The 20,872-nt window shown below is 38.2% G+C and overlaps 1 protein-coding gene across 1 annotated transcript in view; it reads right to left on the bottom strand.

Annotated features, from left to right (window-relative positions):
* The window catches only part of PAPPA (pappalysin 1), a 302,275-nt gene that overhangs the window by 55,625 nt on the left and 225,778 nt on the right, over window positions 1–20,872 (bottom strand). The window contains exon 14 of the mRNA XM_075835544.1: window positions 4,052–4,226. Within this exon, the coding sequence (XP_075691659.1) occupies window positions 4,052–4,226 (175 nt within the window). The remainder of the gene's footprint in view (window positions 1–4,051; window positions 4,227–20,872) is intronic.

Genomic DNA, 20,872 nt, shown 5'->3' with positions numbered 1-20,872 from the left:
AGACCAATAGAGAGGGACCTATATGTGTCCCGTCCCCATGTAACCCTAATGTGCACTCGGCTAAACTGCCTTCATGTCACGATCAATGTCAAGAACTGTATCTACAAGCCCCAAAAATTCAAATAGGGCACATACGCAATACTGTAGGTATAGAGGTGCACCCTCCCCTATGTGAATACATATCAGTTCCCTATAATAAAATGGTCACTCACGACTAAAGAATGCCTCAAAAAGTCCCCTCTTGGGGACATACCATAATTCTGGAGGTGAACACAGGATCACTAACAATATATATAATATGTCAATGACAGTAAATCGCCGCCAAAATGTGGTCAAAGCCACAATGGAAGTACGTAGATTAGTCTAACCTACTGATTAGAATGGTTATGATATTATTTAAGAGAATTCTCCACGTTGGTGTAGAGAGCTCAATAAATGGCAGACAAACAATATTTTAATTATCAGTAGTTTTTATATGTATATGTATAATTCTACAGAGGTCCAATAGTATAGACACAAACAACAAAGAGAATAAATTCTCGATGTCCAACTGTAGAGTCAAAGAAACGCACTGAAGGTAAAACCCTCGTTCAGACCTGAGGGAGACATAGTATTGAGTCTATGGATCCACCTCGCTTCCTCTTGCAAGAGTTTACGATCCAAATTGCCCGCCCTGGGACCCATTTTAATTTGGGTAATACCCCAGAATTTCAGCAATCTAGGGTTACCTCCATGAAACTTAACAATGTGTCTGGAAAGAGCGGTATCCTCGTTACAGGTCACCGCACTCATATGTCTAGACACACGTCTTCTCAACTCCTGAATGGTTTTACCCACGTATAACTTAGGGCAGGGACACTTAGCGATATAGACCACCCCACTGCTCTGGCAGTTCAAAAATTGTTCTATTCGATATAGCTTACCGTCGACAGGATTGGAAAAGTTCTTAACGGTCGGCATTAGGGGGCAGAAAGAACATCTGCCACATGGGTGGAAACCCTTTAATGGTGATTTAAGCCATGTCGAAGAAATGTTGGATTGTCTAGAGTAATGGCTATGCACCAAGAATTCCCGTAGGTTCCTACCCCTACGGTAAGTAACGCTCGGATTAGCCATCACTGCATCCCTGAGGTCAGGGTCGGCCGTAAGGATAGCCCAGTGTCTTCGTAGGATTTGAATGACATGAGGGGAACCGGCATCATAAGTGCCAATACACCGAATGGCTCCAGGTGACCCTGTTTTAGTGACTTGACTTCCTCTATTTGACAATAGGTCACACCTATCAGAAGCCCTTGCTCTGGCATATGCCCTATGTAGCCATTTTTTAGGGTAGCCGCGTGCTGTAAACTTGTCAAAAAGACCGTCACATTCAGTTTGAAAGGCCAACTCGCTTGAGCAGTTACGTCTGGCTCTCAAGTACTGGCCAATGGGTATGCCCTTCTTCAGGGCAGGAGGATGATGGCTCTGCCAAAATAGAAGGCTATTAGTCGCGGTAGCCTTACGGAAAATATCCGTTTGGACACCGCCACCAGGATCCAAGGATATCTTGAGATCAAGAAAATTAATAGCATGATCATGAATCTCATAAGTAAATTTCATGCCAATGGAATTGGCATTGAGCATAGACATGAAGTCACAGAAAGTGTTGACATCCCCATCCCAAAGGATGAGAATGTCATCAATGTATCTCCCCCAGAATGAAATATGTGAAGTGAAGGAGGAGAAATTATCAGAAAAAACCATAGTGTCTTCCCACCACCCTAAGAAAAGGTTCGCATAAGTAGGTGCACAGACCGTGCCGTGCCTTTTATTTGATGGTAATATTTATGATCAAAAATAAAATAATTGTGAGTAAGTAAGAAACGTAAAAGTGACAAAATAAAATTGTTGTGACATTGGAATTGTATGCCTTTGGTGTTCAGGAAGTGTTTAACAGCAGTGAGTCCTAAATCGTGCTGAATATTAGTGTAAAGTGACTCCACGTCTATGCTCGCTATCATTGTGGTGGGGGTTACATTGATCTCATGGATCCTGGTCACGGTGTCCTTGGTGTCCTTAAGATAGGAGGACAGGGAAGAGACAAATGGCATTAACATCTCATTGACATAAAGACTAATGCCATGTGTCAGACTGTCGTTACCCGACACGATGGGTCTGCCAGGGAGAGGAGAAGTTGCTTTGTGAACCTTTGGCAACGCATAAAAGGTCGCCAAAGTAGGGGTAGAGTTATAAAGACACTTAAATTCATCAGTAGTGATGAAACTCTCATTCCTGGCAGCATCAAGGAGGGTATATAATTCGGCGAGATATTTAACCGTAGGGTTCATATCCAGAGTGACATAGGTGGTATTATCATCAAGTAGTCTATGAACCATGCCGACATAGTCAGCATGGCTCATGACCACAATATTGCCCCCCTTGTCAGAGGGTTTAAGAACTAAATTGTCGTCTCTGCACAAAGTGTCCAATGCTTGTCTTTCATCATTATTAAGATTACCAAAGGTACTAGATTTCTTAATTTTACGTTTTTTAAGGTCATTGCACACCATCCCAACAAAAGTATCAATGTGACTGTATTGTGAAAAAAAACAAACTCATCCCGCAAAAAATAAGACCTCATACAGCCATGTCCATGTGAAAATAAAAAAAGTTATAGCTCTTTGAATTTGACAATGGAAAAACTAAAAAATATTGCTTTGTCATTAGGGCCCAGAATGAAGGGGTTAGGGTATGTTCACATGTTCGCGTTTTTTGCGCCTTTTTTACAGCTGTTTTTGGAGCTGCTTTTCTATAGTCAATGAAAAACGGCTCAAAAAACAGCTCAAGAAGTGACATGCTCTTCTTTTTTGCGGGTGTTTTTTTACGCTGCGTTTTTCAAAACGGCTGCGTAAAAAAAAACGCCCCGTCGGAACAGACCGCCGTTTTTCCCATTGAAATCAATAGTCTGAAATTTTTCGAGGCATTCCGCTTCCGATTTTTCGACCGTTTACGGCCCGAAAAACCGGCGAAAATAAGGCGTGTGGACATACCCTTAAGGCATGCCCAGACGTGGCGTATTTCTTCCGCCACTGTCCCCATCAATGCCGCACAGAATCTGCGTTGCAGATTCTGTTGCGGCTTTGCCTAAAATGGGCATTAAATTGATGCGGACTAGCCGTTGCGTATTGAGGGGAAGAGGGCTTCCCTTCTCTCTATCAGTGCAGTATAGAGAGAAGGGACAGCCCTTTCCCTAGTAAAAGTAAAAAGAAATTCATACTTACCCGGCCGTTGTCATGGTGACCCGTCCCTCTTTCGCCAAACAGCCCGACCTCCCTGGATGACGCGGCAGTCCATGTGACCGCTGCAGCCTGTGATTGGCTGCAGCCGTCACTTGGACTGAAACGTCATCCTGGGAGGCCGGACTGGAGGAAGAAACAGGGAGTTCTCGGTAAGTATGAACCTCTATTTATTTTACAGGTTGATGTATATTGTGATCGGAAGTCACTGTCCAGGGTACTGAAACAGTTACTGCCGATCGCTTAACTCTTTCAGCACCCTGGACAGTGACTATTTACTGACGTCGCCTAGCAACGCTCCCGTAATTACGGGTGCACACATGTAGTCACCCGTAATTACGGGAGCCCCATTGACTTCCTCAGTCTGGCTGTAGACCTAGAAATACATAGGTCCAGCCAGAATGAAGAAATGTCATGTTAGTAAAACCAATACGCTCCGCAGCACAAATAACATCTGCGGGCTTCATTGCGGAATTTTGACTCTCCATTGAAGTCAATGGAGAAATTCCGCAATGAGTCCGCAACAAGTCTGCGACACGTCCGCGACAACCATTGTATGCTGCGGACACCAAATTCCGCACTGCAGCCTATGCTCCGCAGCGGAATTGTCCTCAACTTGTAAACAAACCCTACTAAAAAGCTGTGGAAGGCAATGGAGAAACGTGTACGCTGCGGATTTTAGAGCAATTCCGCCCCGTCTGGTCATGCCCTTAATGTGTCCAAAATGCAAACATACAATCAATGAAATATACAAATAAAGAAGGTTCTTTACATACCTGAGTTTTTAGGACACCATCATTCCTGTGATTCCTGTGTATCTTCAGTCTATAACCAGTCTGACAAGTAACCTCACACTGCGCCCCATTGTAGCGACCATTTGTATAGTTCAGTGCAGCATTTTCAACCTTCAACTCCTGACAGTCAGTATCCTCACAAGAGTATTGAACACAGCTGCCAATAAGAAGAGGAGGTAGATTATTATTCCATGTACCACAAACCATCACATTTATTGTTTAGAAGACCGAGACTTTATTCGGTAATGTAACATCACATACAATAGATTGCGTAATAGAAAGTTTACACAAATAGAAGAAATATACAGAGCTGTGTAGAAGTATATGTCAGGTGGACATTTTTCTTCAGGATTTTCTGATAGACAGCAGAATTCACGGTTCCATCAGTTATGAAAAATCGTCCAGGTTCTGAAAAAGCAAAGCAGCCCAAGACCCTCACACTGCCACCACCATGTTTGACTGTTGATATGATGTTCTCATGGTGAAATGCAGTGTTAGCTTTGCGCCAGATGTAAAGAGATCCATTTCTTCTGAAACGTTCCACCTTTGACTCATCAGTCCACAGAATATTATCACAAAAGTCTAAGGCCTCATGCCCACTTCAGTTTTTTTGGTCAGGGTGCCATCCGTTGTTTGAACTGATAGCACCCTGACACATTCATTTCAATGGGGCCGTGCACACTTCCGTTGTTTTAACGTAACCGTCCAGCCATTCCGTCAAAAGTAGGACAGGTCCTACTCCTGCCCGTTTTTGACAGAACATTCTCTGCCTTTTCATTGATTTGGTCCGTGAAACAACGGACTGCACATGGAAGCCATCCGCGTGCGGCCCGTGTTTCACGGACCGTAATTAGCGGCCGTACAACGGCCGACGGAAGTGTGCATGAGGCCTTAGGTAATCTAGAGGTTTTTTTAGGCAAATGCGAGATTAACTTTTGTTTTCTTTTGGTCAGCTACTCTCACATGAATATCATTTTTGCCCAGCGTGGCATCATGTACATTGACCTTAACTATGGCAAGTGAGGCCTGCAGTTGTTTAGATGTTCGTCTGGGTTCTTTTGTGACCTTCAGGATGAATCGTCGATGCGCTCTTGGTGAAATTTTGGTTGGCTGGCCTCTCCTGTGAAGGTTTACTACTGTTCCAAGTTTTCTCCATTTGTGGATAATGGCTCTCACTGTGGTTTCCAGAGCCTTAGCGATCGCTTTGTAACTATTTCCAGACTGGTAGATTTCAATGACTTTGTTTGGCATTTGTATTGGAATCTCATTAGAACGTGGCCTCATGTGCTGCTTTTTGAGATCTTCTAGCCTGGTTCACATTGCCAGACAGGTCTGGGAGTATCATGTCTGGGTGTGGTGAGTCAAACTGAACCCAATTGTCAATTGAATTTGGCTACCTGGTTAATTTTGTAGATAAGGGGGCAATTACTTTTTCACATAGGGCCAGATAGGACTAAACAGAATTTTTACTTCAATAAATGAAATCTTTATTTAAAAACAGCATTTTGTGTTTACTTGGGTTATCTTTGTCTAATATTAAAAGAAATTTGATGATCTGAAGGATTTAAGTGTGACAAATATACAAAAATAGAAGACATTTTACAGTACTGTACTGCATATGCTCCATACTAGTCAAAGAAATAGTAACCATTATAATGAAAAGTGTTTCATTATACAAAAAAATACCCATTTTAATAATTAATGTGTCCTCCAGACTCACTAATTATTATTCTGTTGATCATTGTGCCCAAATTAATTTTGTAATGTTGGCTTGAAGTCAGCATCACACTAGGCTGGATCTGATTGCTGTTCGAATATTACTGTCTTATGGTATGTTCACACGCACAATTAAAAATGGCAGAAAATTACGGCGGTGTTTTTTCAAGGGAAAACAACCCCAGATGGCATTTGTATTGGAATCTCATTAGAACGTGGCATCATGTGCTGGTTTTTGAGATCTTCTAGCCTGGTTCACATTGCCAGACAGGTCTGGGAGTATCATGTCTGGGTGTGGTGGGTCAAGCTGAACCCAATTGTCAATTGAATTTGATTACCTGGTTAATTTTGTTGATAAGGGGGCAATTACTTTTTCACATAGGGCCAGATAGGACTAAACAGAATATTTCCTTCAATAAATGAAATCTTTATTTAAAAACAGCATTTTGTGTTTACTTGGGTTATCTTTGTCTAATATTAAAAGAAATTTGATGATCTGAAGGATTTAAGTGTGACAAATATACAAAAATAGAAGACATTTTACAGTACTGTACTGCATATGCTCCATACTAGTCAAATAAATAGTAGCCATTATAATGTAAAGTGTTTAAACTGCCCCCCCCCCCAAAAAATACTCATTTTAATAATTAATGTGTCCTCCAGACTCCCTAATTATTATTCTGTTGATCATTGTGCCCAAATTAATTTTGTAATGTTGGCTTGAAGTCAGCATCACACTAGGCTGGATCTGATTGGTGTTCGAATATTACTGTCTTAGGGTATGTTCACATGCACAATTAAAAATGGCAGAAAATTACGGCGCTGTTTTTTCAAGGAAAAACAGCCCCAGATATTCTCCCATTTTGAAGAAGAAAACGTTTTTTGAGGCTTTTTTTATGCCGTTTTAGGAGCTGTTTTTCAATTGACCCTATGAAAACAGTTCCAAAAATGGCTCAAGAAGTGACATGCTCTTCTTTTTACTTGCCGTTTTTTTAAAACAGCAGCGTAAAAAAATGCCCTGTCTGAACTAAACGCCGGTTTTCCCATTGATTTCAATGGGAAGCTGTTTATCGTTGTTTCATTAGCGTTTTTCAAGACGTTTACACCCCAAAATACACCTGAAAACACTGCGTGTGAACATACCCTTATAGTTAGGACTTTATAGAGATGGGTCCCTCACTTGGGACCCCACTCTGTATGCCAGAATGAAGAGCTGCTTTGTCAGAGTGTCTCCGGCTCTAGCAGACCTGTGGGTTCTTGCATTACATGGACGGCCATTCATTTGAATGGCCGGCAAATAATGCTACATTTCCCCTGCAGTGAACTATGTGACTGTCTGCCGCTTCTTTTTGAAAACGGTTGGGATGTCACTGCTGCGGCTAGAGATTGGCAGTGGTGTCACATGATGAAGAGACAGAACATCACCAACCAGGAGCATGCAGGACGGGCATGGCAGGCATTTTAAAATGGGAGTATAGTACCTTTTCATATTTTAAGCTTTTGGGAGTCTCCTGCCCAGTTCAGTTTTAGGTCGAGCAACCACTTTTAGATAAAATTATTTTCCAGTGCATATTCTTATTCTGCGAGATTATAGACTGAATGCCTAAATATTTACTATGAACTACATGTTGTTTTGCCGTTCCTATGTGATTTATTTTAACGCAACTAAAGTAAAGATTTTCCAGAGTACATCACTATAATACCATCATATCGTCATTTGTGCACAATGCATTTTCCCCTTTATTATTACATTGTGTTTTTAGCGGTTCTACATATGGAATGTCAGCTGTACGGATGGTAATGCTGACTAAGTACAAATGCTCCCTCTGTCAGATAACATCCATGAGGAATATGAAGAACACTCTAATAAAGGAAAACCTATCTGGCCAAAGAAGGATCCAAATTTAACGTAAAGGGATTGTGTATATGCAAAATATGCAATCAGAAAATAAAAACAGATTAGAGGAAAACAATATAATAAAGTATATAAAAAATATACTTTATTATATTATTTTTTCCTCTAATCTGTTTTTATTTTCTGATTGCATCTTTTTTTAATTCGATTTTCAGTCCATGATTATGGGCCAGTCACTTTACCTGCTCTGTGAACAGCAGTTCAGAAATTTTCTTTACAGCAGCCACGTGGGCATAAAAAACTGCAGTCTGGAGATTACTTTTTGACGTCTATGGTAGAGTGTCATGGGCATGCTCTGTGATGAGTGTTATGGGCATGCTCTGTGACAGGATGAGGTGAGCTGTGTCAATCACCTATTGTCAGTAGTATGATCTTGTGTTATCTCTCTCCAGCTTTATAATAAAGTTGTTACCTTTCATTGCAATCCTGCCCCATGACGATAATGAGATCACTGCTGAGAAGTGATCTCTACAGAACAGGAAGTATTGGTCTATTGTGAGGCTCAGTGGCCACAGTGAATTTTTCTTTTAATATAGATAGCGACATGGGAAAATGAGAAAAAACTAAAATTTTCCCAAAAATATGTTTAATATAAAAACTTGATTCAAACGATAGGTCGTTTTCTGACAATGCATTTACTTTGAAGTGGTGGTTGTATGTAATATTATTGAATTCCCAAGTGCAGTCTTTCTCATAAGAAAATGTAGTACAAGTTGAAGTTCAAGGCTGAAAGATAAACCTAGAATGTCTCCCAGGTACGTTGCTTTCATTTTTAAGGATAATACATGTTCTCAAAGTTTTACAGTCAAGATATGATTTCCTGTACTAGAAAATGTGTTTTTGTAAGTCTAACATCGTATTAAAAGACTTTGGTATCATATATAAAATAACCTAATAGTCAAGAAAGATAATATATGTCATGATCGCCGCTTACGGCACATGTGATATAAGTGTGACTGTAAAGGGTACTCAGCCTTCCACACATGGAGAAAACAAAAAAAGAAGGATCCTATAGGGCGCTGCTGCGTGGCTGAAGTAGATCGTAAATAATAGTAGGAAATGTATAAAAAATATTTATTCAACACATGAAGGGCTACGCGTTTCAACACTGGACAAGTGTCTTCCTCAGGCCGTTAAAAACATATACAAAGGGGTGCTTATATACCTATGGATGTTAAACACACAGGAAGGAAATGAGGATCAGGGAGGGGGAGGAGAGAAAAAGGTCAAGAAGGTTAAATATGACGTCATGAATGACAGGTGTATTAGCGACAATCTTAGAATAAATCGTTATCAAACAAATTATTGCATGTCCCGAGGAAAGAAAAACGATATATAAATGAATGAATACACATATAACAGAATAATGAGTCCTTTAGACTTCACGTTTAGAGAAATGAATAAACATATGCATACCATGCAATGCAATCAAAACGGAATCAGTAATAGAAATGTGTAATAAAAAAGGAGAATCAGTTATATCAAATGGTCAAGAAATAATATCTAATAACAGCTATACCGATCTGTCAAAAAGTATATATACATATATATACACATATATAAAAAAAAAATATATATATTCACACACATAAACACACATTTATCAAAAATAGCAAAAAACACACACTTATAAATATAAAAACACATGTATGTTATTAGTGTTTATGAATGGTTAGTATCCCCCATACTGAATCATTCTGTTTAGACAATATTAAAAATGAAGGAAATAAAAATTGTATAGAAATGATAAAACTATTGGATATATAAAAAACATCGAATGTAAAAAACGGGTGTACAGAAACGCAAGGTGTCACTAATGGCCGAAACGACCTGACATGCGATTTTGCGATCAGAAAGGCAATAAAAATAGCTATCTATTTCTATGTAACGAACAGTAAAATCAATAGGAAACCGTAAATATAAAAAAGTTGAATCTAAAATTGAATACATATAAAAAGCATCGTCAGTTCTTTGATTATTAATAGATAGTGAAGATCGTTCACATTGCTAACACTAATTGGCAGCATGCGAACGACCTTCAATGCAATATTTGATTATTACTGCTCGAAATAATGTTAAAAATATATCTGTCAATAGGCAGCAAAACACCGATTGATAATATCAAGAGTAACAGCATTATAAGTATGCCGTATTTAAGTGTCTATGTGGTCTGGATGATAGGAAGTGCCCATATTCCGATAATAACGAAATATCAAAGGGTTATTAACACAGTGAAAAATGTTGATAGTCATATTTCTTTAACACTAAATAGCCATCTGTGAGCAACAGTCAGGTCAATATTAATGATGTATAATATATACGCATATACATATCGAATCGTAAAAATAGATAGAAGAAATGTTTCCTCAAAGAAAAAGAGTATAAATAAATAAATATCAATAGATAAGCCATATTTAAACAATACTTCTAAATATATGTATTGTCTGAAATAGTCAAAAAAATTCCTATAATTATTGGCAACTGAAAATCATTAGGATAAAAATGTTCCAATACCTGATATTAGATCAGAAAAAAGGGGGGACATTCCAAAAGTCAACGTTGTGTATATACGTATAGATATAAATATATACTCATATACACTACATAAATCAGTTTTTCATATGTACAAAATATAGAATTTTTCGCGATATTAAAACCATTAGTGTATTAGACAGAACATTATTCAATAGAATTCTATATATAAGGATGGATCAAATAGGCATCAATCCAAAGAAGATTCTGAAATATCATTAAGACCACGTGGATTCAGCGTCTGTAACTTAAAAATCCTATAGTTCTCCCTTTGTTTCAATTTATGGAATCTATTGGGAACATCACATGAAATGTGTTCAATAGGGATAATATTTAGTGTTTCAAACTGTTTATTATGAAAAGAGGCACAATGTCAGGAAAGGCTGTGTTTAGAAAAACCCGTATTGACGTTGAATCTATGGTTGTTCATTCTGGTACGTAGGCATTGCGTTGTCCTGCCAACATATTGCAGGTGGCAGGGACATTCTATCAAGTATATTACATAAGTACTGCCGCAGTTAAGAAAAGTTTTAATTTTAAAAGATTCATTCGTAACTGTAGAGGTAAAAATAGTTTGTCTATGGGAGATGTTTTTACAACACAAACAACGTGGGTGGCTACATTTAAATGAGCCACTAATAGTCGGAAATATTTTGGAACTTGGTAGTTTAGATTTGCGTATTCTGCTGGACGCAAGAATGTTTCTCAGTGTCTGTGCCCGTCTAAAGGTGATTTTTGGCATATCCGATAGATCATTAGCCAAATGAGGATCGTTTTTTAAAATATTCCAATATTTAGATAAAATTGTTTTAATAGTCTTGTTGTCACTGTTAAAAGTCGTGATAAAATTAGTGTTTCTATAGGTAGGCTCAGTTTTCCTACGGGTATGGTTAATACAAAGCTCTTGAGACAGCTCAGCCGCTTTGCACCGTGCTCCCTTAATCAGATCAATAGGGAAGTTCTTATCTCTGAATCTCTTTTCAAGGACCTTACATTCTCTATTAAAATCACTATCCTTGGTGCAGTTTTTCTAACCCTTCGGAATTGTCCGAAGGGCACATTTTTAATCCAAGGGGATAGTGTGCGCTTTTAAAATCTAAATAACTATTAACATCAACTGCCTTAAAATGTGTTTTGGTATTAAAAAGGTTAGTAATTATATCATAACTAATTGTCAGATCTAAAAAGTCACTTGATGTTACTGAAAAAGTATGCGTAAAAGATAGTCCAAAATTATTATCATTTAAAATTTCAGATATCACTCACTCTACGGTCTCTTTTTTAGGGCTCCCCCCCCCAGCTGACAATGTCACCTCTCACCCCTGTAATGACCAGCCAAGATTTGCTGATTCCTTATCTTATGAGCCCCAAGGCCCAGTCCATCACTCACTTCTTTCCGAAAATCCAACGTATCTCAACAAAAAGAAAACTAGATACAGATACAGAGGACGAAGAGGCGGAAAGAAACGACACAAATCAATCAGTACCACTCAATACAAAGAGAAATTGTATCAAACTATAAAAATATTTAATTTATCCTCTTACAATTTAGATACATATGAAGAAAGTCTACTAAATAAAGGTCTCTCTTTTTGTCCTACTACATCAGCAGATTCTTTTGAACTCTTTATGGACCTTAATAGGTTCGTTAGGAAATTGACACTAATGAGGCACTTTTCAATTTTAAAATCTCATCCATTACCTTCCAACACTATAGATTCAAATAAGATTGATACTACTTCTGCATTTGTTCCAGTAGATGTACGGCCAAAATCAGACTTTTATCCACTATACCATCAAGGTTCTTTTATTGATACCTTTTCAACTCTGGTTGGTAATGATTTTAGAATGTTGGACAACCCACGCCTTTTATCAGATAATCTTACACGACATGAGAGAAGGGCTGTTAAATCATTACGCAACAATGTAGACATCGTAATCCGCCCCGCAGATAAAGGGGGCGGTATTGTGATCCAAGATAAGAGTGAATATCTGAGTGAAACTCTACACATTTTAACTGATAACACTTTTTATCAGAAATTAACTTCTAACCCTTTAACATCTTATTTACATGAATATAAAGTTCTAATTGATACAGCTGACAGAGAGGGGTTACTCACAAAAAAAGAAAAAAGATTTTTACATGTTCCTTTTCCTAACATACCGTTTATCTACCATCTTCCAAAAATCCACAAATCTCCCATTAATCCCCCTGGTCGCCCTATTATCTCTGGAATCGGTTCATTAACAAGTAATCTCTCCCACTTTGTAGACTTGCATTTACAACCATTTGTGCATAACTTGCCTTCATATTTAAAAGACTCTGATCAGCTAATAAGAGAATTGCTTGATTTAAAAATAGATCTAGGTACATTTCCAATACATTTCTTGACAGCCGACGTGAATGCCCTTTATTGCAATATTCCACATATCAAGGGCTTAGAAGTAATAAATTCTGTTTTAGCAACTAGCACTTCCATTCCAACAGCGCAGGTCAATTTTTAAAATAATTGTATCAATTTTATTCTTACACACAATGTCTTTACTTTTGGGAATGATTTTTTTAATCAAATTAAGGGTTGTGCCATGGGTACACGCTTTGCACAATCATATGCGAATTTATATATGGGAGCCTTTGAAGAAGAATATATTTATGGAGACCACTGTTTTAAAAATAATATTTTACTGTATAAACGCTACATAGATGATCTCTTTTTTATATGGAAAGGGGAAGAGAGTGAGGCTTTTACATTTATGGAAATTTTAAATGATAATAATTTTGGACTATCTTTTACGCATACTTTTTCAGTAACATCAAGTGACTTTTTAGATCTGACAATCAGTTATGATATAATTACTAACCTTTTTAATACCAAAACACATTTTAAGGCAGTTGATGTTAATAGTTATTTAGATTTTAAAAGCGCACACTATCCCCCTTGGATTAAAAATGTGCCCTTTGGACAATTCCGAAGGGTTAGGAAAAACTGCACCAAGGATAGTGATTTTAATAGAGAATGTAAGGTCCTTGAAAAGAGATTCAGAGATAAGAACTTCCCTATTGATCTGATTAAGGGAGCACGGTGCAAAGCGGCTGAGCTGTCTCAAGAGCTTTGTATTAACCATACCCGTAGGAAAACTGAGCCTACCTATAGAAACACTAATTTTATCACGACTTTTAACAGTGACAAAAAGACTATTAAAACTATTTTATCTAAATATTGGAATATTTTAAAAAACGATCCTCATTTGGCTAATGATCTATCGGATATGCCCAAAATCACCTTTAGACGGGCACAGACACTGAGAAACATTCTTGCGCCCAGCAGAATACGCAAATCTAAACTACCAAGTTCCAAAATATTTCCGACTATTAGTGGCTCATTTAAATGTAGCCACCCACGTTGTTTGTGTTGTAAAAACATCTCCCATAGACAAACTATTTTTACCTCTACAGTTACGAATGAATCTTTTAAAATTAAAACTTTTCTTAATTGCGTCAGTTCTTATGTAATATACTTGATAGAATGTCCCTGCCACCTGCAATATGTTGGCAGGACAACGCAATGCCTACGTACCAGAATGAACAACCATAGATTCAACGTCAATACGGGTTTTTCTAAACACAGCCTTTCCGACATTGTGCCTCTTTTCATAATAAACAGTTTGAAACACTAAATATTATCCCTATTGAACACATTTCATGTGATGTTCCCAATAGATTCCATAAATTGAAACAAAGGGAGAACTATTGGATTTTTAAGTTACAGACGCTGAATCCACGTGGTCTTAATGATATTTCAGAATCTTCTTTGGATTGATGCCTATTTGATCCATCCTTATATATAGAATTCTATTGACTAATGTTCTGTCTAATACACTAATGGTTTTAATATCGCGAAAAATTCTATATTTTGTACATATGAGAAACTGATTTATGTAGTGTATATGGGTATATATTTATATCTATACGTATATACACAACGTTGACTTTTGGAATGTCCCCCCTTTTTTCTGATCTAATATCAGGTATTGGAACATTTTTATCCTAATGATTTTCAGTTGACAATAATTATAGGATTGTTTTTGACTATTTCAGACAATACATATATTTAGAAGTATTGTTTAAATATGGCTTATCTATTGATATTTATTTATTTATACTCTTTTTCTTTGAGGAAACATTTCTTCTATCTATTTTTACGATTCGATATGTATATGCGTATATATTATACATCATTAATATTGACCTGACTGTTGCTCACAGATGGCTATTTAGTGTTAAAGAAATATGACTATCAACATTTTTCACTGTGTTAATAACCCTTTGATATTTCGTTATTATCGGAATATGGGCACTTCCTATCATCCAGACCACATAGACACTTAAATACGGCATACTTATAATGCTGTTACTCTTGATATTATCAATCGGTGTTTTGCTGCCTATTGACAGATATATTTTTAACATTATTTCGAGCAGTAATAATCAAATATTGCATTGAAGGTCGTTCGCATGCTGCCAATTAGTGTTAGCAATGTGAACGATCTTCACTATCTATTAATAATCAAAGAACTGACGATGCTTTTTATATGTATTAAATTTTAGATTCAACTTTTTTATATTTATGGTTTCCTATTGATTTTACTGTTCGTTACATAGAAATAGATAGCTATTTTTATTGCCTTTCTGATCGCAAAATCGCATGTCAGGTCGTTTCGGCCATTAGTGACAACTTGCGTTTCTGTACACCCGTTTTTTACATTCGATGTTTTTTATATATCCAATAGTTTTATAATTTCTATACAATTTTTATTTCCTTCATTTTTAATATTGTCTAAACAGAATGATTCAGTATGGGGGATACTAACCATTCATAAACACTAATAACATACATGTGTTTTTATATTTATATTTATAAGTGTGTGTTTTCCTATTTTTGATAAATGTGTGTTTATGTGTGTGCATATATATATATATATATATATATTTTATATATGTGTATATATATGTATATATACTTTTTGACAGATCGGTATAGCTGTTATTAGATATTATTTCTTGACCATTTGATATAACTGATTCTCCTTTTTTATTACACATTTCTATTACTGATTCCGTTTTGATTGCATTGCATGGTATGCATATGTTTATTCATTTCTCTAAACGTGAAGTCTAAAGGACTCATTATTCTGTTATATGTGTATTCATTCATTTATATATCGTTTTTCTTTCCTTGGGACATGCAATAATTTGTTTGATAACGATTTAATCTAAAATTGTCGCTAATACACCTGTCATTCATGACGTCATATTTAACCTTCTTGACCTTTTTCTCTCCTCCCCCTCCCTGATCCTCATTTCCTTCCTGTTTGTTTAACATCCATAGGTATATAAGCACCCCTTTGTATATGTTTTTAACGGCCTGAGGAAGACACTTGTCCAGTGTTGAAACGCGTAGCCCTTCATGTGTTGAATAAATATTTTTTATACATTTCCTACTATTATTTACGATCTACTTCAGCCACGCAGCAGCGCCCTATAGGATCCTTCTTTTTTTGTTTTCTCCATGTGTTCTAATTAGTGGTGACAGGTTGTTTCACCAGCTTGGATCCTGGCAGCAGCATCAGTGGATTTATCTATTGCCTTTAGCAACTTCTACGTGGTGAGCATAGCTACTACGTTGTCTATCTCATTTTAGTCCTGCTGACCTGCACTATGTGGCACCGTGCTTTTTGCTTTTGTATTTATCAGCCTTCCACACTCACTCTTACACTCACCTATCGTATTAAGCTGAAAATGAGTCACGTGGACCCAAAAACTTCTCGCTGCCATATTAGGGAATATGGAGGTAATAGACATTGTTCCTCCGCTTAAGACCCCCCTCTATTTGTCATAATGGAGGGCAGCTTTGTAAGGGCAGCTCCCACTCTGGCATACCCAGGGTGTCCTTGCATTACATAGACGGATAGTTATTTGAATTGCTGGCATGTAATGCTGCAGTAGTCACATGGGACAAAATGTCATCCCAGGTGGCTGGTTGCCAGAGACCAGCTGGGGGAACAATGACACGTCACTATGGGAGCGCCAGGGGAGGTAAGTATGATATTTTTTTTATTTTAGAGTGGAAATAGGTTTTTGATTTTTTTTTTTCTACTTGTGGTTTTTGCATGGAATATGCTGCTATTTTGCTCAAAAAATCCCAACATTTATTGTGGATTTTTAATTCCCCATTGAACTCAATGAGGAAAATGTGCAACAAATGCACAAGCATTTCCCAGCATAAATTGACATGCTGCAGATTTAAAGATCCGCACCGCAGGTCCGTTGCTGCATTCTTTGAAATAATTTATATATATATATATATATATATATATATATATATATATATATATATATATTTATATGAATGTCTATCAATTTGTTTTATGTAACTTTCTTAGTACTTTTTATTAAAAATTATTTTTACTTTTTGAGATACAGCTGCTTTGTAACCTGCATACAGAAAAGTTGTATCGTTCGCTCAGACCTGAGTCAGCGGACAGTGGGACTGACGGGTTCAGTGACAGCAGGTCATCCACCTGTTATCGATCACATCTAAGTTCATCACTTAGATGTGATCGGTAACAGCTCGATCCTGTGTGTCAGAGACATGCAGGACCCGCTATCACTAAACCCGCCAGTGCCGCTGACCTGATGGATACAGGTGTCAGCGCTAGATACAGCTGTTCTGTATACAGGATAGAAATCAGCTGTATCTCAAGAAGTAAACATTTTTTAAATAAAAAGTATTAAGATACTTGCACAAAACACACTGGTAGACATTTTTTTAAAGAAAAGAAAACACAAAACGAGTTCAAACGTGTACATAGCCTTTAAAATTTTTACAGAATTTGGATGAGATTTGGTACTTTAAATGTATGGGGTCTGACCCGCGGGATCCACATGATCTGTAGAATGAAAGAGCACCGCAGCCCCCTCATTGTCTATTTAGTCACAGGCCCGTTCATATGGTTGTGGCTGTGTCTGCTACTTCACTTCAGTCTATTCAAGTGAACAGGGCTGAACGTGTGCCGCCACCGCTACGCTCTGCTGATAATGTAGGCTATCAGCTGTAAGTCCTGGACATCACCTTTAATATTACGGGAACGTGGGTTATAATCACTAAACAAAATCACAGTCTCTGCAGTACTTTAAACGACCAGTGATAGTTGGGGGCTCTGTTTCAGATTTTGCATCAGAGCCCTGTAGTTTCAACTTTCACCTCTGCATACAATCCATATAGTTGCCTGGCGGACCTGTCAGCAGACACAGACAGTGATTCCAAGAACATCACTATATCAGGGAATTATAAGCATGATGTATAGTGGTTTCAGACCAGGGCTGCATTTAAGGTACTATTTCAATCAGCTTACAAACTGTTTCTACATATTTGGGTATAGAAGACTGACTGTTACTTTCATGTTTGCGACTGATAAATTATTTTACAGTATAAAGAAGTACATCTGCTTTACATTGTTTTTCATGAAAGAATGAGCAATTCTGGACGGAACCTTTGAAGAGAACGGTGTCATACAACGAAAGTTTGTTTACCGGCTGTTTAGTTGCTTACTTCTGTACCGCCATACGTTATTCTAAAGGTCACATATAATGTAGTATGGTTACATGAGTCATCATCATCAATTACATTCTGCATTCGGGGACCATGAACGTTGCAGCTTTTGGAAGGACAACATAAAAGTTTTCTCTTTCTAGTGCCTGTTCTTTTGCAAGGTTATCATGGCAAGGTTGTAGACTAGCACAGTTTTTTTTGCTAGGCAGATATGACTTAAAATGGGCATGACTGAGGAATAGCAAATGTGGAAATAATTTTTGTCTCGGACCGTATGTTCTGTTCTTCCCTCCACTATCTTTTGTTCTGATTAAAGTAATGATAACTAAGGGTATGTGCACACGCTTAGCTAAAAACGTCTGAAAATACAGAGCTGTTTTCAAGGGAAAACATCTCCTGATTTTCAGACGTTTTTTAAGCAATTCGCGTTTTTCGCAGCGTTTTTTACAGTCATTTTTGGAGCTGTTATTCTATAGAGTCAATGAAAAACGGCTCAAGAAGTGACATGCACTTCTTTTTCACGGGCGTCTTTTTACGTGCCGTTTTTCGAAAATGAGATGTAAAAAAAATGCCCCGTCGGAACAGAACATAGTATTTCCCATTGAAATCAATGGCCAGATGTTTGGAGGCGTTCTGTTTCTGATTTTTCAGTCGTTTTTCGGGACGTTTTTCGACCCGAAAAACGCCCGAAAATAGGTCGTGTGCACATACCCTAAGGATAACAGGTAATGTACAGACTCAAAGGACTTTTTTTTTTTTTTTGGCTCATGGATAATTACATAGTTAGTAAGGTTAAAAAATTACACAGGTCCATCAAGTCCAACCTATAATCCTACCGAAAGACTACAGTTACAGACGTCCAGTAGGGGAGCGGGTCATAGCTCTGTGCCAGGGTTGTGGAGGGAGAAACTAGAGAGGTGAAAGAGAAGCCTGGCAGGATATGTGGTCTGGCTAGCACTTGCGTCCCCACACAGCCTGCCAAGATCCCCCAACCCTTTGGCTGCTCAAATTTTTTAAGTACTGAGAGACTCAATGGGATTAAGATCAAAAAGACAGTAAGGAATTTCTTGCATTTCTGTCATGTTATTTTCTAACTGCCCGCAACTAACAAATGTCAACTTTGAAGAACACTTTACATTTCTTTTCATTGTGCATTTCACCAATTACATCATTTGATATACATTTTTTCTCAGAAACGTAGAAATTTGTGCAAATCATTCTCAACTGAAACATTATTCTACATACTAACCTCATATCATATACTGTTTCAAAGGAACCTTCCAGGAAAAACTGCCTAGTGTAGGGCCCTAGGGGGCGGTGTACAACTCAGGAAATCATAGGGCACCAAAGACAGACGACATTTCCACCCCTTCAGGCCCTGCACAACACAGTGCATCCATTTTTCCTAAAGTGAACGCAAACACTTAGGCCCCATGCACACAACCGTATATTTTCCCTCCCGTAAATACTTGCCGTAAATACGGGTCCTGTGTGACACGTTTTTAACCCGTATTTGACCTGTATTTACGGACCCGTGCCCGTAAATACAGGTCCGTTGTCATCCGTATTCCACCCGTATTTTACAGACCCGTAAAAAAAGGGGGGCTGGAAATGATGTCACAATCATGTCCAAACCCCTTAAAAGGGTCACATGATCGCTCAGACACCATTTTCCCTGCTTCTCTTTATTCAAATATTGAAATCCCCTGACATCACCTAGCAACGCTCCCGTAATTACGGGTGCACACATGTAGCCACCCGTAACTACGGGAGCCCCATAGACTTCTAAGGGCCTGCCCGTGCCGTAATTACGGCCTGAAATAGGACATGTTCTATATTTTTCAACGGCCCGGGCACCAGATTTGGCTTCCAGTACAATTTCTACTCTGATGACACCCAATTATATACCACTTACCGTGACATCACCCCTGCTTTGATACAAAATACCAGTGATTGTCTGTCCACTGTCTCTAACATCATGTCCTCTCTCTATCTGAATTTGAATCTTTCTAAAACTGAGCTCCTTGTGTTTTCACCATCTACTAACCTCCCTAAACCTGATGTCTCTATCTCAGTGTGTGGCACTACCATAACTCCTAGTCAGCACACCCGCTGTCTTGGGGTTATGTTTGACTTGTTTGATCTTTCCTTTACTCCTCACATTCAATCACTTACACGCTCCTGTCACTTTCACCTCAAAAATATCTCCAGAATCAGCCCTTTTCTTACCGTGGAAACTGCCAAAACTCTCATCTTCCCTCTAATTCACTCTCGTCTTGACTACTATAACTCATTACTAATCGGTCTTTCCGTCACCAAACTCTCCCCTCTCCAATTTATCCTTAATGCAGCAGCCAGGCTCATCTTTCTGACCAACCACTACACCAACGCCTCTACCCTCTGCCAGTCACTGCACTTGTTACCCATTTACCTTAGAAAACAATTTAAACTTATTACTCTCCCCCACAAAGCTCTCCACAGTGCTGCACCTTCTTACATCTCCTCACTCATCTCTGTCTACAACCCTACCCGTGTTCTATGTTCTACCAAAAACCAAAGATTAACATCCTCCATAATCCGAACCTCCCACACCCGTCTCCAAGACTTTTCTTGTGCTGCACCAATCTTCTGGAATGCGCTGCCCCAGACAATCAGATTAATTCTCAACATCCACAGTTTAAATTATTTTTTAGACAAACCTACAAAATTTCCTAAATTGTCTCCTGTCCTTTTCTTACCATTACTACTCAATACCTGATCCCTCACACTCGTTGCACCCTAACGCACTTCATATCTGTGCATACACAGATACTTGATGGGTGACTGGCTCATGCAGCTTTATGTTTACTACCCTATGTTTATAAAAGATGGTGCGCACGCTCTCTGCAGAACGACAATACTGTGTGATCTCGCAAGAGAGATCACAGCACAAGCCGCTCTCACACTGTAAGTAGCTGATTGGACAGTGTCAGAGTGATAAGTAACACGCCCCCTTGTCATTTAGAAATAAAGAAACGCCCCATTGAC

This window comes from Rhinoderma darwinii, chromosome 8, assembly GCF_050947455.1.
Source record: "Rhinoderma darwinii isolate aRhiDar2 chromosome 8, aRhiDar2.hap1, whole genome shotgun sequence".
Lineage (NCBI taxonomy): Eukaryota > Metazoa > Chordata > Amphibia > Anura > Rhinodermatidae > Rhinoderma > Rhinoderma darwinii.
This window is presented reverse-complemented; position numbering and strand designations above follow the sequence as displayed.